This window comes from Ranitomeya variabilis, chromosome 3 (genome assembly GCF_051348905.1).
Source record: "Ranitomeya variabilis isolate aRanVar5 chromosome 3, aRanVar5.hap1, whole genome shotgun sequence".
Classification (NCBI taxonomy): domain Eukaryota; kingdom Metazoa; phylum Chordata; class Amphibia; order Anura; family Dendrobatidae; genus Ranitomeya; species Ranitomeya variabilis.
Genome location: NC_135234.1, coordinates 659,237,349 through 659,251,025, shown reverse-complemented (window position 1 = coordinate 659,251,025; position 13,677 = coordinate 659,237,349). Strand labels below are relative to the sequence as shown.

General features: G+C 43.0%; 1 protein-coding gene across 2 annotated transcripts in view; it reads left to right on the top strand.

The window, feature by feature from the left end:
• The window catches only part of GALNT6 (polypeptide N-acetylgalactosaminyltransferase 6), a 72,424-nt gene extending 67,463 nt beyond the window's left edge, over window positions 1–4,961 (top strand). For both annotated transcript variants that reach the window (XM_077297830.1, XM_077297831.1), the window contains one exon: window positions 3,348–4,961. In XM_077297830.1, the coding sequence (XP_077153945.1) occupies window positions 3,348–3,461 (114 nt within the window). In that variant the 3' untranslated portion in view covers window positions 3,462–4,961. The remainder of the gene's footprint in view (window positions 1–3,347) is intronic.
• Window positions 4,962–13,677: the final 8,716 nt, after the last annotated feature.

The following is a 13,677-nucleotide window of genomic DNA, read 5'->3' as shown; positions in this document are numbered from 1 at the left end:
TTGTTATTATTAGTGCTTGGCTAGCCTGGGCAAGTATTTTAAAAGCTGCCAACCTTGTGGTGTTTTGTCCTGTATCAATATTGAGCATATGCAGAGAAATGTACCCCCCAGAGAACAGGAATCCTACTGACATTGGCCTCGTCTGTTAATGACTTGTTTGAGGAGGAGAATAGATGCAGAGTCAAGAATATTGCAGTGAAATGCAATCCTGGTGTCCGAGCGCACAGTTTGCTGCCCCACCTCTCATTTGCACTGATGGGCTAAGCCAGCAGACATCCCATTTGTGTCCCATTGCAGTTTGAGATGAACAGTAAGGCCACGTGCACACGTTGCGGAGAGTGGTGCGGGTTTTCCCAGACTGATTTTGGTAAATCCCCAGGTAAACTGCACTGCGGAATTACAGCGTTTTTTTGTGTGGATTTTGTGCTGATTCCACCTGCGGATTCCTATTATGGAGCCGGTGTAAACCGCTGCGGAATCCGCACAAAGAATTGACATGCTGAGGAATAAACAATGCTACGTTTCCCGCGTTTTTTTCCGCAGCATGTGCACTGCGGGTTTTGTTTTCTATAGGTTTACATGGTACTGTAAACTCATGGAAAACTGCTGCGAATCCGCATTGGCCGATCCGCTGCGGATCTGCAGCAAAATCCGAAATGTGTGCACATACCCTAAGACATGCCTAAGCATTGTCGTTGACTCTTTATTGTAGCTGTTTATATCCCTTGTGGCATAATGTATTGTTCTGAAAGTGTCCTCCTGGATTTGGAGATCTTAAAAGGAACCTGTCACCAGGGAAGTCCAATCCACAGGCGGCACTATGTTCTATAGTAGGAGGAACTAAGTGGAGTGATATATAGTTTTGTGAGAAAAAATTCAGTAGAGAGGCTCGCTCACACGAGCGTTGATTTTTTTTTTTTTTTTTCATGTGAAAGAAGATGAGAGAATCATATCACTGGTGAGGAGAAGACAGAGAACAAGATTTCTCCATTGTCTGAGACCACGGATGTCGGACTTTGGCTATGTAGCCTAATGGAGAGTTGTGGGTGGTAAAATACCCCAAGACAAGATTACCACATACTAGTATAAGTATCACTGGCTGGATGCGTCATGCATTTCTCTGCCCCGACGCACGTTTTGTCCTCACTTCCTAAGGGAACGTATTTTACCACCCATAACTCTCCATTAGGCTACATAGCTGATACATTTGCTTGTATACTTTGGCACCACATGTAGCGGTTCCCCAACCAGTTATCACCCACTGGTATAATATCCTATCCATTCTCATCTCTACTACTCCCCCCATCTATGCCAATCGGTGATGTCAAAAACACCTGTTTTTTCCTTACCATAGGATTCCACTATTTCTATTGATCTTACAGAGGTTTACATCAATATGCACTAGGCACTTTAACTATCTTATTGTTGTATTAGATGGCATTATTCTGGGTCCATTTTTTGTTTTGTATCTATACCACCTCTTGCACTAATACATTGCATCATTGTTCTAAGGCATGTCAGTCCAGTTTAGGGCAGAGACAGACTGCTGTATTTCTCCTGGGAGAATCGCATCCTAAACCTTAGTACTAGCTGTCTGCTCTCCTGACCTGAGCTTGACAGCTGCATAGTAATCCATAACAATGTCTTGCTCATGTCAGGAGAGGTGCCAGGCCAGTCCGTGCAGTGCCATGCGATTCTCGCGTGAGAAATACGGCAGTCTGTCTCTGTCCTGACTCTCAGAAAGGAGACTTTTTTTTTTTTTTTTTTTTTTTTTTTGTAGGATAGGGTGCCTGTACTCACATGTGTTGTAAAGTGCATCTGTGTCTCTCACACTAGAAGCTCCTTGTTTTAACGGTTTGTTTTTCATATGTCAATGAAGATTCTATTTGTGCATATTTTGTCCTAAGCTGTCACTGTGTTCACCTGGTCCGTGTGGGATAATACCCATCCAGATGTTACACTTTTGATTTATTGAAATTCTGGGTAGGTCACCATTGGATTGCACACATCTTTCCATTCTGAAGCCTCTAAATGATAATATTTGACTGTTAAAAGAAAAAAAAAAATCTACCTGATTCTAACAATTAATGGAGCGTGTGGCATAGCAAATTGCTGTGCTGCTGAGGGCCAAAGGAGGCCCAATGTACAAGTAGATGTGTCTCTAATAAAGTGGTCATTTGGTGTATGTGTCTATAAGGGCCTATGCACAGGACTAAGGCCTCTTTCACACTTCTGTTTTTTACAATCACTGACAATCCGTCAAAATGTTGAAAAGATGGATCCTGTGCAGATTGTAAAAAACGGATGCATTGGATCCTTTTTATTTTTTTTTTACGGATCCGTAGCGTTTTCCAAGCGATTTTGTAGCATCGCTTGGAAAACTGATTGAAAGGTTAGTCACACTTGTCAAATATAGTGTTTAACAAGTGTGACCAACTTTTTACTATTGATGCTGCCTATGCAGCATTAATAATAAAAAAGATAGTGTTAAAAATAATTAAAAAAAATAAAAAATCTTGATATTCTCACCTTCCGGCGTCCTTTGCAGCCTTCCCGATGCTCGTGACGCTAGGCAGCATCAATAGTAAAAAGAGAGAGAGCCAGCTAGAGAGAATTTCCTTGACTGGAAATTCTTCCACGCATGTTCAGTTTCAAAAGACGGAACCCGTCGCTAGATTCCTGCTTTTGACACACAGCTTCCTTGCTGCGCGATTTTCCAACGTGCACGAAAAAACGTTCCTGTGTGCGTTGTCACCGCCCAACGGACAGCAATTTTACGACGGATCCATCCGTCACAATCCATCGGTAATACAAGTCTATGAGAAAAAAATGGATCCAGCAGAAACATTTGCTGGATCCATTTTTTTCACAAAACGTTGCATTGTGACGGAAAAAGAAAGATGGAAGTGTGAAAGAGGCCTTAGACATGCGCACAAAGTCTGTATGGCAAGATACCGAGTCCTTACAGCTTCCTGGCATGGAGGTGCATGGCCACCACCAGCCCCATACATGGTCATAGTGGTTCCTTTGGGCATTGTGTGTACAAGAATACTCTTCCCTGGAAGTAATACATGAGGAGTGCCTGTGTACATACAGATTTCAGAGACGCATGCCACCATTGGATTGCACACACTTTTTTTATCCTGACACATCTAAATGAACAATAATATTTGACTGCTTAAAAAATCCTCCCTGTCCAGTTAAATATATATATATATATATATATATATATATATATATATATATATATATATATATATATATATATATATATATATATATATATATATATATATATATATATATATATATATAGTAAATGTGTTTTGTTTTTTTTTTCTAACCAGGAGCGATTACTGAAGAATGGTGGCTCAAATTTGTGTTTAACATCTCGAGGAGAACATCCAGCCACCGCAGAATGCAATCCTGGAGATGTACATCAGAGATGGGGCTTCAGCTAATCCCATTAGATATTGACTGTGAGGGCTCCGTCTCTTCAGTGCCTTTCATTTTACTGGATCCTGCTGCGAAATCTAAAGATAAAAGTCACCAAAGGAGCCAGAAAACCTTTTTAACTTTTTGTCTTCCACTGATTCGTTTACATTTTAGAACGGTGCCTTGAAGGAAGAGTAAAAACAAAAAAAAAACAAACAAAGGAAGATCATTAAACTTCATTCATAAAGCTAAACTCTGAAATAAGTGGGGCATTTCAGAACAATAACAATTTGGGTACTGGGGTTCCCCTTAACTTGATATTTGGATGGTGTGAACATGGTTGAATTGCACTAGCTTCTCTTTTATACACTACAGGCGTGCGACATACAATTCCTGATAATATGGTTGGAGTCTTGATGAGGTTCCTCTGTGAAGTGACATGCTGCTTTTTTGGTTCTTTGTAGCAAAATCTTATTTCTCCTAGTCAATTTCTAAAGCGGGTTTAAGGAAATTCTGGGTTTCCACCTGCCGTGAATCCACAAACCTCTACAGCAGCAGAAAAGCCGTGGTATAACGAGTGCCTAAGAAGATGTCCTTTCTGAGGGTTTTCTACACTGGATTACACAATCTTTCTCCTATGGACATTTAAAAGACAGTCCTTGGGTTTAGTGATACTTACTCTACGTGAATTTTTCCTTCTGCATAAAATAAAGAAAAACTGCAGGTTCACCAGCTCCACCCATGAAGAGCAGAGCATCTCGGCTGCATTTACCACCTGACGGACACACTGTCCTTTTTTTCTTCTTTTGTAGGCATCCTTTAGGGCAGCTACAACCCTTTAGGCCTTGTGATCCCCAACATACTTAACCAAATTCATTGTCAAGTTTTTTTTCTTTAGAATTATTTATATGAAATATGAGAACTACATAATTTCATTTTTTGAAGGCTCTTCCAGGTGAAAGCAGTTTTCAATACTACTGTGCAATTTTAATAATGATGGTACGTGATAATTTAAAGACCATCTATCACATGTATACACTGGAGGCAAAAATTTAGGAAATGCCATACATCTGCTGAACCATGATGCCGGTTTGTTGCTACTGTATATCATAACCGATAATGACAGGTGCTCTGTACAACTGGCGCTTTATCATTTTCTCCCCATCAGCTGAGATACGTGATATGTCAGAATTGCAGCTCCTTGCTCACAGTTTTAATTTTGTCTTGTTTTTAATTTTTTTTTATTGTTAACGATCTAATAGGATGAAGGGTTTATTATCTTTTGTTTCCTCTTTAGGGAGGATGATACTAAATATGAGGCTGAATCACTGTGACTCTATGATTAGTTAAGTTGGCAGTAAGGACTATGCCTAAATTAGGCTTCCTTCAAACAGAGCAGAATGTCCTACGTGATTCTGTGTATTTATAATTTTGAAATCATTGTGTACAAAATGTTCAAAGCATTACGGCAATTGGTTAGAGCTCCGGTCTGTTAGTTAAAATAAAATACTATTTTCATTGTGTTATGTTATCTTGTGGTTTGTCTTTTGGTGGAGACCGGTATAATAAAATTTAGTGAGGAAAGAAGAGTAGACTATACCCAAAATGCACAGAAACATATTAAAGAAGTGTGCACTGCTAAACTGCAGATCAGTTTACACAAAAATAAAAAAAATAAAAAAAAAGTGGGAGATGCTGACAGACGTGTTTGAGCAGAAGGAGCAGACAAGTTTGTGTCGGCGTCTCCCACTTTGCCACCAATGCTGGCTCCTGCAGCAACTCCAGGGAAACTGCCTGATCTGCAGGCACAGTTGTGTCACCAACGGACTTGTTTCCAAACTCTCTTTTGGCTATAAATCCTCCTTGCCTGGATATATAGATCTCAGCATTTCCACTGTATCACCAACACCAACCAGCACTGTAACTCCATTTAAACATGGATGTGTCCTTTTTTTCAGAACCAAATACCTATCTTTCTACCTGTTGGTGCACACTGTATGCATTCCTACCTTGGTGTCTTTTGAACCCCAGTGCAAAAAAAAATGTTTTTGTCCCTCAGTGTGGATTTTATGTATACACCCTCATATTTATCTACCTCAACAATACTACATGTTCAAATTCTAGAAAAGAAACTACGAAAGGCGACATTGTGATCAAGGCCACTGATTGGCCGAAACGTTAATTTTTTCCTGTCGCCTCACTTCTAACCAATAAATTATTCACTTGCAGCAAACCTTCTCCTGTATGAGTGCAGTGATTATATACACTTAGGTCCATATATATTTGGACAGAGACAACATTTTTCTCATTTTGGTTATAGACATTACCACAATGAATTTTAAACAAAACAATTCAGATGCAGTTGAAGTTCAGACTTTTAGCTTTCATTTGAGGGTATCCATATTAAAATTGGATGAAGAGTTTAGGAGTTTCAGCTCCTTAACCTGTGCCACCCTGTTTTTAAAGGGACCAAAAGTAATTGGACAATTGACTCCAAGGCTATCTCATGGACAGGTGTGGGCAATCCCTTCATTATGTCATTCTCAATTAAGCAGATAAAAGGCCTGGAGTTGATTTGAGGTGTGGTGCTTGCATTTGGAAGGTTTTCCTATGAAGTAAACATGCGGTCAAAAGTGCTCTCCATGCAGGTGAAACAAGCCATCCTTAAGCTCTGAAAACAGAAAAAACCCATCCGAGAAATTGCTACAATATTAGGAGTGGCAAAATGTACAGTTTGGTACATCCTGAGAAGGAAAGAAAGCACTGGTGAACTCATCAATGCAAAAAGACCTGGGTGCCCACGGAAGACAACAGCGGTGGATGATCGCAGAATAATCTCCATGGTGAAGAGAAACCCCTTCACAACAGCCAACCAAGTGAACAGCACTCTCCAGGAGGTCGGCGTATCAATATCCAAATCTACCATAAAGAGAAGACTGCATGAAAGTAAATACAGAGGGTTCACTGCACGGTGCAAGCCACTCATAAGCATCAAGAATAAAAAGGCTAGACTGGACTTTGCTATAAAACATCTAAAAAAGCCAGCACAGTTCTGGAAGAACATTCTATGGACAGATGAAACCAAGATCAACCTCTACCAGAATGATGGAAAGAGTAAAGTATGGCGAAGGCGTGGTACAGCTCATGATCCAAAGCATACCACATCATATGTAAAACACAGCGGAGGCAGTGTGATGGCTTGGGCATGCATGGCTGCCAGTGGCACTGGGTCACTAGTGTTTATTGATGATGTGACACAGGACAGAAGCAGCAGAATGAATTCTGAGGTATTCAGAGCCACACTGTGTGCTCAGATCCAGCCAAATGCAGCCAAACTGATTGGTCGTCGTTTCATACTACAGATGGACAATGGCCCAAAACATGAAGCCAAAGCAACCCAGGAGTTTATTAAATCAAAGAAGTGGGATATTCTTGAATGGCCAAGTCAGTCACCTGATCTCAACCCAAATGAGCAGCATTTCACTTGTTAAAGACTAAACTTCAGATAGAAAGGCCCACAAACAAACAGCAACTGAAAACCACCGCAGTCAAGGCCTGGCAGAGCATCAAAAAGGAGGGGAAACAGCGTCTGGTGATGTCCATGAGTTCAAGACTTCAGACAGTCATTCCCAATGAAGTGTTTTCAGCCAAGTATTAAAAATGAACATTTTATTTAAAATTATTGAATCTGTCCAATTACTTTTGGTCCCTTTAAAAACAGGGTGGCACATATTAAGGAGCTGAAACTCCTAAACCCTTCATCCAATTTTAATGTGGATACCCTCAAATGAAAGCTGAAAGTCTGAACTTCAACTGCATCTGAATTGTTTTGTTTAAAATTCATTGTGGTAATGTCTATAACCAAAATGAGAAAAATGTTGTCTCTGTCCAAATATATATGGACCTAACTGTATTTTATTATTGCACAGTGTATTGATCGGAGCAGACAACAGGCGAATGGCAGAAGGTAAGTAGTTTGTAATTTATTTTTTTTCTTCAATGTCTGTGCCCTTGGTTATTGAAGGTAAAACTGAGGACTAAGAACACTACACGTGTTCGAAACGCGTCCAGTTATTCAAGACATTCCTTCCCCCTGTGTGTACTGGTTTGTCAAGCAGCTTACTTTTTAAATTTGTCCAAATAAAGACTTTTGATTTTATTTCCTGAGCTGGATACCTTCATTTTCATGCACTTGGATATTGTTGCTTTGTGGAGGCTTCATTGTGTGACTATGCGTGGGCTGCTTCACTACCAAACTGTGTGTAGGGGTCCTCATACTGTGTGGGGGCAATTATGCTGTACATCATATTGTTTGTGTGGGTGGCTGATGGGGCTCTCATATTTTGGGGGGGTTCCTCACGCAGTCTGGGGGGGTCATTAAACTGTGTGAGTGGGCTGTGGGGAACCCTATATTGTCTGTGAGGACCATCATATAGTGTGTAGGGGGTTGTGAGGTGGTCATATGGTGTAGGGGCACTTTAGGAGCATTGTGTTGGGGTTAATGTAGCAACATCATAATTTGTGATTGGGGTATTGTGTCATATTTTGTGAGTGTGTGGGGAATTGACTGTGGGTATAAAATGCAGCATGGGGGCCATTTTTGCAGACTTTATATTCTATAAGGGCTACAGTAGTGGGTGAAAACTCTAAAGGGTTTCAGTGTTGGCATAAGTATTATGTACCTGCAACAAAACGTGACTCTCCTCCTGACTTTAAAAGTTGGAAGGTTTGACCCCACCTACTAAGGCAAGCATCTTTTTTTTGGAGGGGTGTAGGGTACTTTTTCTGTGGGCCCTTTTGATTTCTATGTATGTCACTGCTTCCAAGGCCAGGTCTCGCAGATCACTGTACGTCATGGACATGTGATAAGTGACCTGAGGTCGGAAGGAATCATTATTCCTGGCAATACAATCAGCAATATTCATTTACACATGAGCACCCCCTCTAAGAAAATTTCCAGCACAGGGAGTGGTGTAGCTTTCTCGAGTTTGGGATGGGAAGGCAGGTTACTTACACATGTTAGATGTCCGAGAATGTCAGATGGAGGTGGGCTGGGAAAGAGGATGTAGAGCTGTAAGTGCAGGGCCAAGCCCCCTGCACTTGTGCCTCTTTTGCATAACAATTGGATAAGGAATTTCTTTGAAATGAAAGCAAAGATTACAAAACAATATACCAGTAAACAGATATAATCTGTATTACAGTGCTCTAACGTGTTTGCTCCTTGGTACTGACCGTTTCTTTTTAAGCATTTATGACAAAAGCCGTCAAAGTGTTAGAGTAATTGATAGTCATTTACTCATAAACATAGAACACCGAAAGAACTTGGGGCCTGATTTAATCAAGACTGTTAGTGATCACAGCGGTCTTGATGAGGGCAAGTGCTGAAGTCAGATGCTCCTAGTCCTAGTTCATGAAGAGGTGCATACCTATTCAAGAATTTGGAGCGTCTGACAAGGGGTGTGCACTAGAGATGAGCGAATTTGATCGATTCAGGGCTTATTCGGCAAGCTATATCAATTGCCGAATAAGATGCAGAGGGAACCTGGCTTCCTTGATCGCTCCGGCTGATCAGCTGTTCTGCTCTGCAGCTGCATGTGTCGCGGCTGTGTGACCGTCACAACACATGCATGGAGAGCCTGTTTCATCTCTAGTGTGCACCTACTTTGTGAGCCTCTCAACAAAATCCTACTCCAGTCAGGTACTGGAGTGAGATTTCTCGCTTATGAAACGCCATAGTTCGTCATGAATGAGGCCAGTCTCACACGTCCAGATAATTCCGGTACCGGAAAAATCAGTACCGGAGTTATCCGTGTCCGTGAGCTCACGTGGCACATCAGTGTGGCACACGTGCGGCAGCCGTGTGCCAACTGGGTACCACACGGACCGTGCAGGAGACAGCACTACAGTAATCGCTGTCCCCTGCTTTGGGTGCTGAAGCCGCCATTCATTTCTTCTCTCCAGCAGCGTTTGCTGGGGAGAAGGAATGAAAAATCATTGTTTTTTAATTTTTTTTGCGGTTACAAAAAACCCTGGTTGCAGGGTACTTTTATATCAACCGCAAAAAAATTAAAAAACAATGATTTTTCATTCCTTTTCTCCAGCGAACGCTGCTGGAGAGAAGAAATGAATGGCGGCTTCAGCACCACAAGCTGGGGGGACAGCGCTTACTGTAGCGCTGTCTCCTGCACGGCACACGGACAGCATCCGTGTGCGGTACGTGTTTTACACGGACCCATTGACTTTAATGGGTCCGTGTGGTACGTGCGCTCCCACGAACACTGACATGTCTCCGTGTTTTTCAAATGGACACAGGGCTGTGAAAACACGCTGACGTGCAGAGACACATTGATTTTAATGTGTCTACGTGAGTCAGTGTCTCCGGTACGTGAGAAAACTGTCACCACACGTACCGGAGCCACTGACGTGTGAAACCGGCCTAAGACGAGCTGTGGCCTTATGCCCGCATCCTGCCTCAGCTTGCTGATTTTCTCAGTTGAGAGAAACTAGGGTGAAAATGCCAGAAGTTGCAAAATTGTGGCACAACTTCGAGTTTTGATTACATTTTGCGACTTTTCAATGTCTTTACATGGGAAATGTGGCATGAAATCTTTCATGAATTTTCACTCAGTCCCAAAAAGTTACAATATACATTTAAAGGTCGCTGAAGCCCACCGTGTGATCAGTTGGGAACCAAGTATGGTTGGATGACATTGATGGAGTGTCGTAGACTGGGTAAGAGATCCAGATGTATTTTTAGAACATAAGTAGGTTAACCCAACATTGTCTGGTGCTGTATAACAAGATCAAGTGACCAGCAATAATTGTGCGCAATGATGCCGACACCAAATCTTCATGTACAAAACGTGTTCTCCTAAAACTTCAGCTAAAATAACAAGAACAGTTTAAGAAGACTCTACTCCTTGTTGGGGGGGGAAACATTCTGTCATGTAGACACTGATAAGGCCAAGATGAAGGATAAGTGCTCTTGAATATCAAGGTTTGCTGTGTTAAACTACTGACTATTGGTTACCAGATTAATAAAGCTATAAAATGGCTTCACTCTGTGAAGCTTGGTAAATGGCTACGTTGTGTTACATGAATTCTCACCCAGTCAAACAAAAGTTGTCCTCCTTTGAACTAATGAGCGGAAAAAACCTGAACCAGATGTCTGAAAATAGAGTTTTTGGTCATATCGCAAGATTCAATATTGACTTTTAGGATTGCTATTTCCAGTAGGTTGCACTAGCGTCTTTGTCCTTTTCTTCTTTGCAGAAGCTATTTACATACATGAATTTAGAACAGTTTGGCTGGTATCATGTTAGAATCATGTCAATGACATTTATAGAAATGTGTATGACAAACACAAATGTAACATTTAGTAAGCGCAGTTCTACAATATATGTAGTGGAAAGACTTTTTTAACGTTTCGTCAATCTAACAGGTGTTGCGAATCTAATGTAATCACCGGTATCTTTACTCCACTTGTAGATGGCCTTGTTACTAAAATATCTGCAGCAGGTGATTCATTGCGCATTTCTGTACTTGATTTCACAGGCCAGCAAATACGTTTAGTAACCTCAAAAGGAAATGGTTACAGTTCCTATAACGAGTATTTCCTCTTTTTGGATTAAAAAAAAATAATCTGTTTTTACCATGCCTGACGATTATAGAATAAGAACTGTGTGTCAAACTGTGCATAAAAGATCGAGCTGTCATTACAACTTGAAGGTAAATGTAGCGCTTCAAACCAGACAGATTTGAAAAGTACTGATTGAAGGGGTTTGTCCCGTACTTTATATTGATGGCCTGTTCTAGGGCTAGGTGCAGATGACTGTATTTTCTCTGAGCCAACAAAACTAGTCCGATTATGCTAACCAGACTGTGAAAAAACTTGGAGTTTGATCTGAGTGTGATCTGATTTTCTAAGATGAGGAGAAGATGAGAAAAACATTTCTCAATTTTGTCAGTCCATGAAAGTCGGACCGCACTCGGATGTCATTCAAGTACGGGTCGATTTTTATTTTTTATTTTTATCTTTCCCCGCAACATCCCCCCCACAGCCTCATTGATCTGAATATAGGATCAAACTCAGTCATGCTGTGATTTTTTTCCTCAAACTGTCTGAGGAAAAAAAATTAGACATGTGCATGGCCCCATAGAAGTGCAGCAAGGAGCGGGAGCACGGTGATCCAAGCCCTCCAGATCAGAAGGTCACCCAGCAAAATTTCCTCATCACCATCCAGCAACCTCATTGTGGATCCCACAGGGAAATTCCTCTTTTTTTCCTTAACACTAATGTGATAGCTTGCTCTGCTACCTTCAGGAAAAAAGGCAACTTAAGGGTATGTGCACACGTTGCAGCTTTTTTTTCATGCAGAAACGCTGCAGATCTGCAAGTGATTAACAGTACAATGTAAATCAATGGCAAAAAAAATGCTGTGCTAATAGTGCAGAAAAATCTGCACGGAGAACGCAGCAGATTCTAAAAAATACCATGTTACTACTTTTGTGCAGATCTGCTGCGTTTCTGCACCTATTCCAAAATAGAAATCTGCAGGGGTAAAAAAAGGAAGAAATCTGCACAAAAATCTGCAACGTGTGCATATACTAAAAAAAGGCGCAGATTCTGACCTGCGTTTTCTGCCAAGAAATGCAGAATCTGCTCAGAAAATTCCACAGTCAAATCTGCAACATGTGCACATAGCCTAAGGATTAAGACCCGGTGTAACAGGCCAGATTAACCCCCCACCCAGAATATACCCGGGGTATAAATTGGACAAGGTCAGTTTATACCCCTCTGGGTCAGAATGTACCCCAGTTGCTGTAGATCAGATTTTTCAGGCTTTTGAGAACCATTGAGTGATATAATCAATAACAGGGCCCCAGGCAGAACACGCGCCCTAGGTAACACATGGAGGGGCAGAGACAGCGAACGGGGTCAAAGGCAGCACACGGGGGGAGGGGGGGCAGAGACAGCGAATGGGTTCCCAGGCAGCACATGGGACCCCAAGCAGCACACAAGGTGCCAGGCAGTGCCCAGTGGCCCCAGGCAGCACATGGGGGGCTGAGACAGCGAACGGGGTCCCTGGCAGCACACCAGGGCTCCAGGCAGCGCTCAGGGCCCCAGGAAGCACACAGGGGCAACAAGCAGCGCACAGGGCCCCAGGCAGCATACAGAGTCCCCAGGCAGTGCACGGGGGGGGCAGAGACAGCATGCAAGGGGGAAAGACAGCACGCAAGGGGGAAGAGACAGCGTGCAGGACCCCTGTGCGATCTCTGGGTCCCCATTCTTGAGTATCACTCAATCCTGTGCACTGCCTGGGGCCTCATGCGTGGCCTGGGACCCCGTTCGCTGTCTCCGCCTCTCGTGTGTTGCCTGGGGACCCTGCTTGCTGCCTGGGGCCTTGTGCACTGCTTGGGGCCTCGTGGTTGCCTGTTGCCCCGTGTGCTGCCTGGGACCCCGTTTGCTGTCTCCGCCTCTCGTGTGTTGCCTGGGGACCCTGCTTGCTGCCTGGGGCCTTGTGCACTGCTTGGGGCCTCGTGGTTGCCTGTTGCCCCGTGTGCTGCCTGGGACCCCGTTCGCTGTCTCCGCCTCTCGTGTGTTGCCTGGGGACCCTGCTTGCTGCCTGGGGCCTTGTGCACTGCTTGGGGCCTTGTGGTTGCCTGTTGCCCCGTGTGCTGCCTGGGACCCCGTTTGCTGTCTCTGCCCCCCTGTGCGCTGCCTGGGGCCCCGTTCTTGAGTATATCACTCAATCCTGTGCGATGTCTGGGGCCCCTGTGCCATGTCTGGGGCCCCTTGCGCTGTCTCTGCCCCCCTGTGCGCTGCCTGGGGGCCCGTTATTAAGTATATCACTCAATGGTTCTCAAAAGCATGAAAAATCTGATCTACAACAGCTGGGTATATTTTGGCCCAGGGGTATACACTGGCCTAGTCCAATTTAAACCCCGGGGCATAGTTTGGCCTAGGTCAGAATATACCCGGGGTATAATCTGGCCTAGGCCACTTTAACCCCGGGTATATTCTGGGATAGGTCGAAACACCTGTTATAATTTGTAGTTGCCTTTCTGTACCACCATTTGACCCGCTCCCATTTTTTGGTTTTCTTTGTGCATGGACTTGAATAAAACTTTTCACCATAAACCCAAGAGTGTGCAGTGAATTCTGATAGTCTAGAGCAGTATTTCCCAAACTCCAGTCCTCATGGACCCCACCGGGCATGTTTTCAGCATTTCCATAGTGTT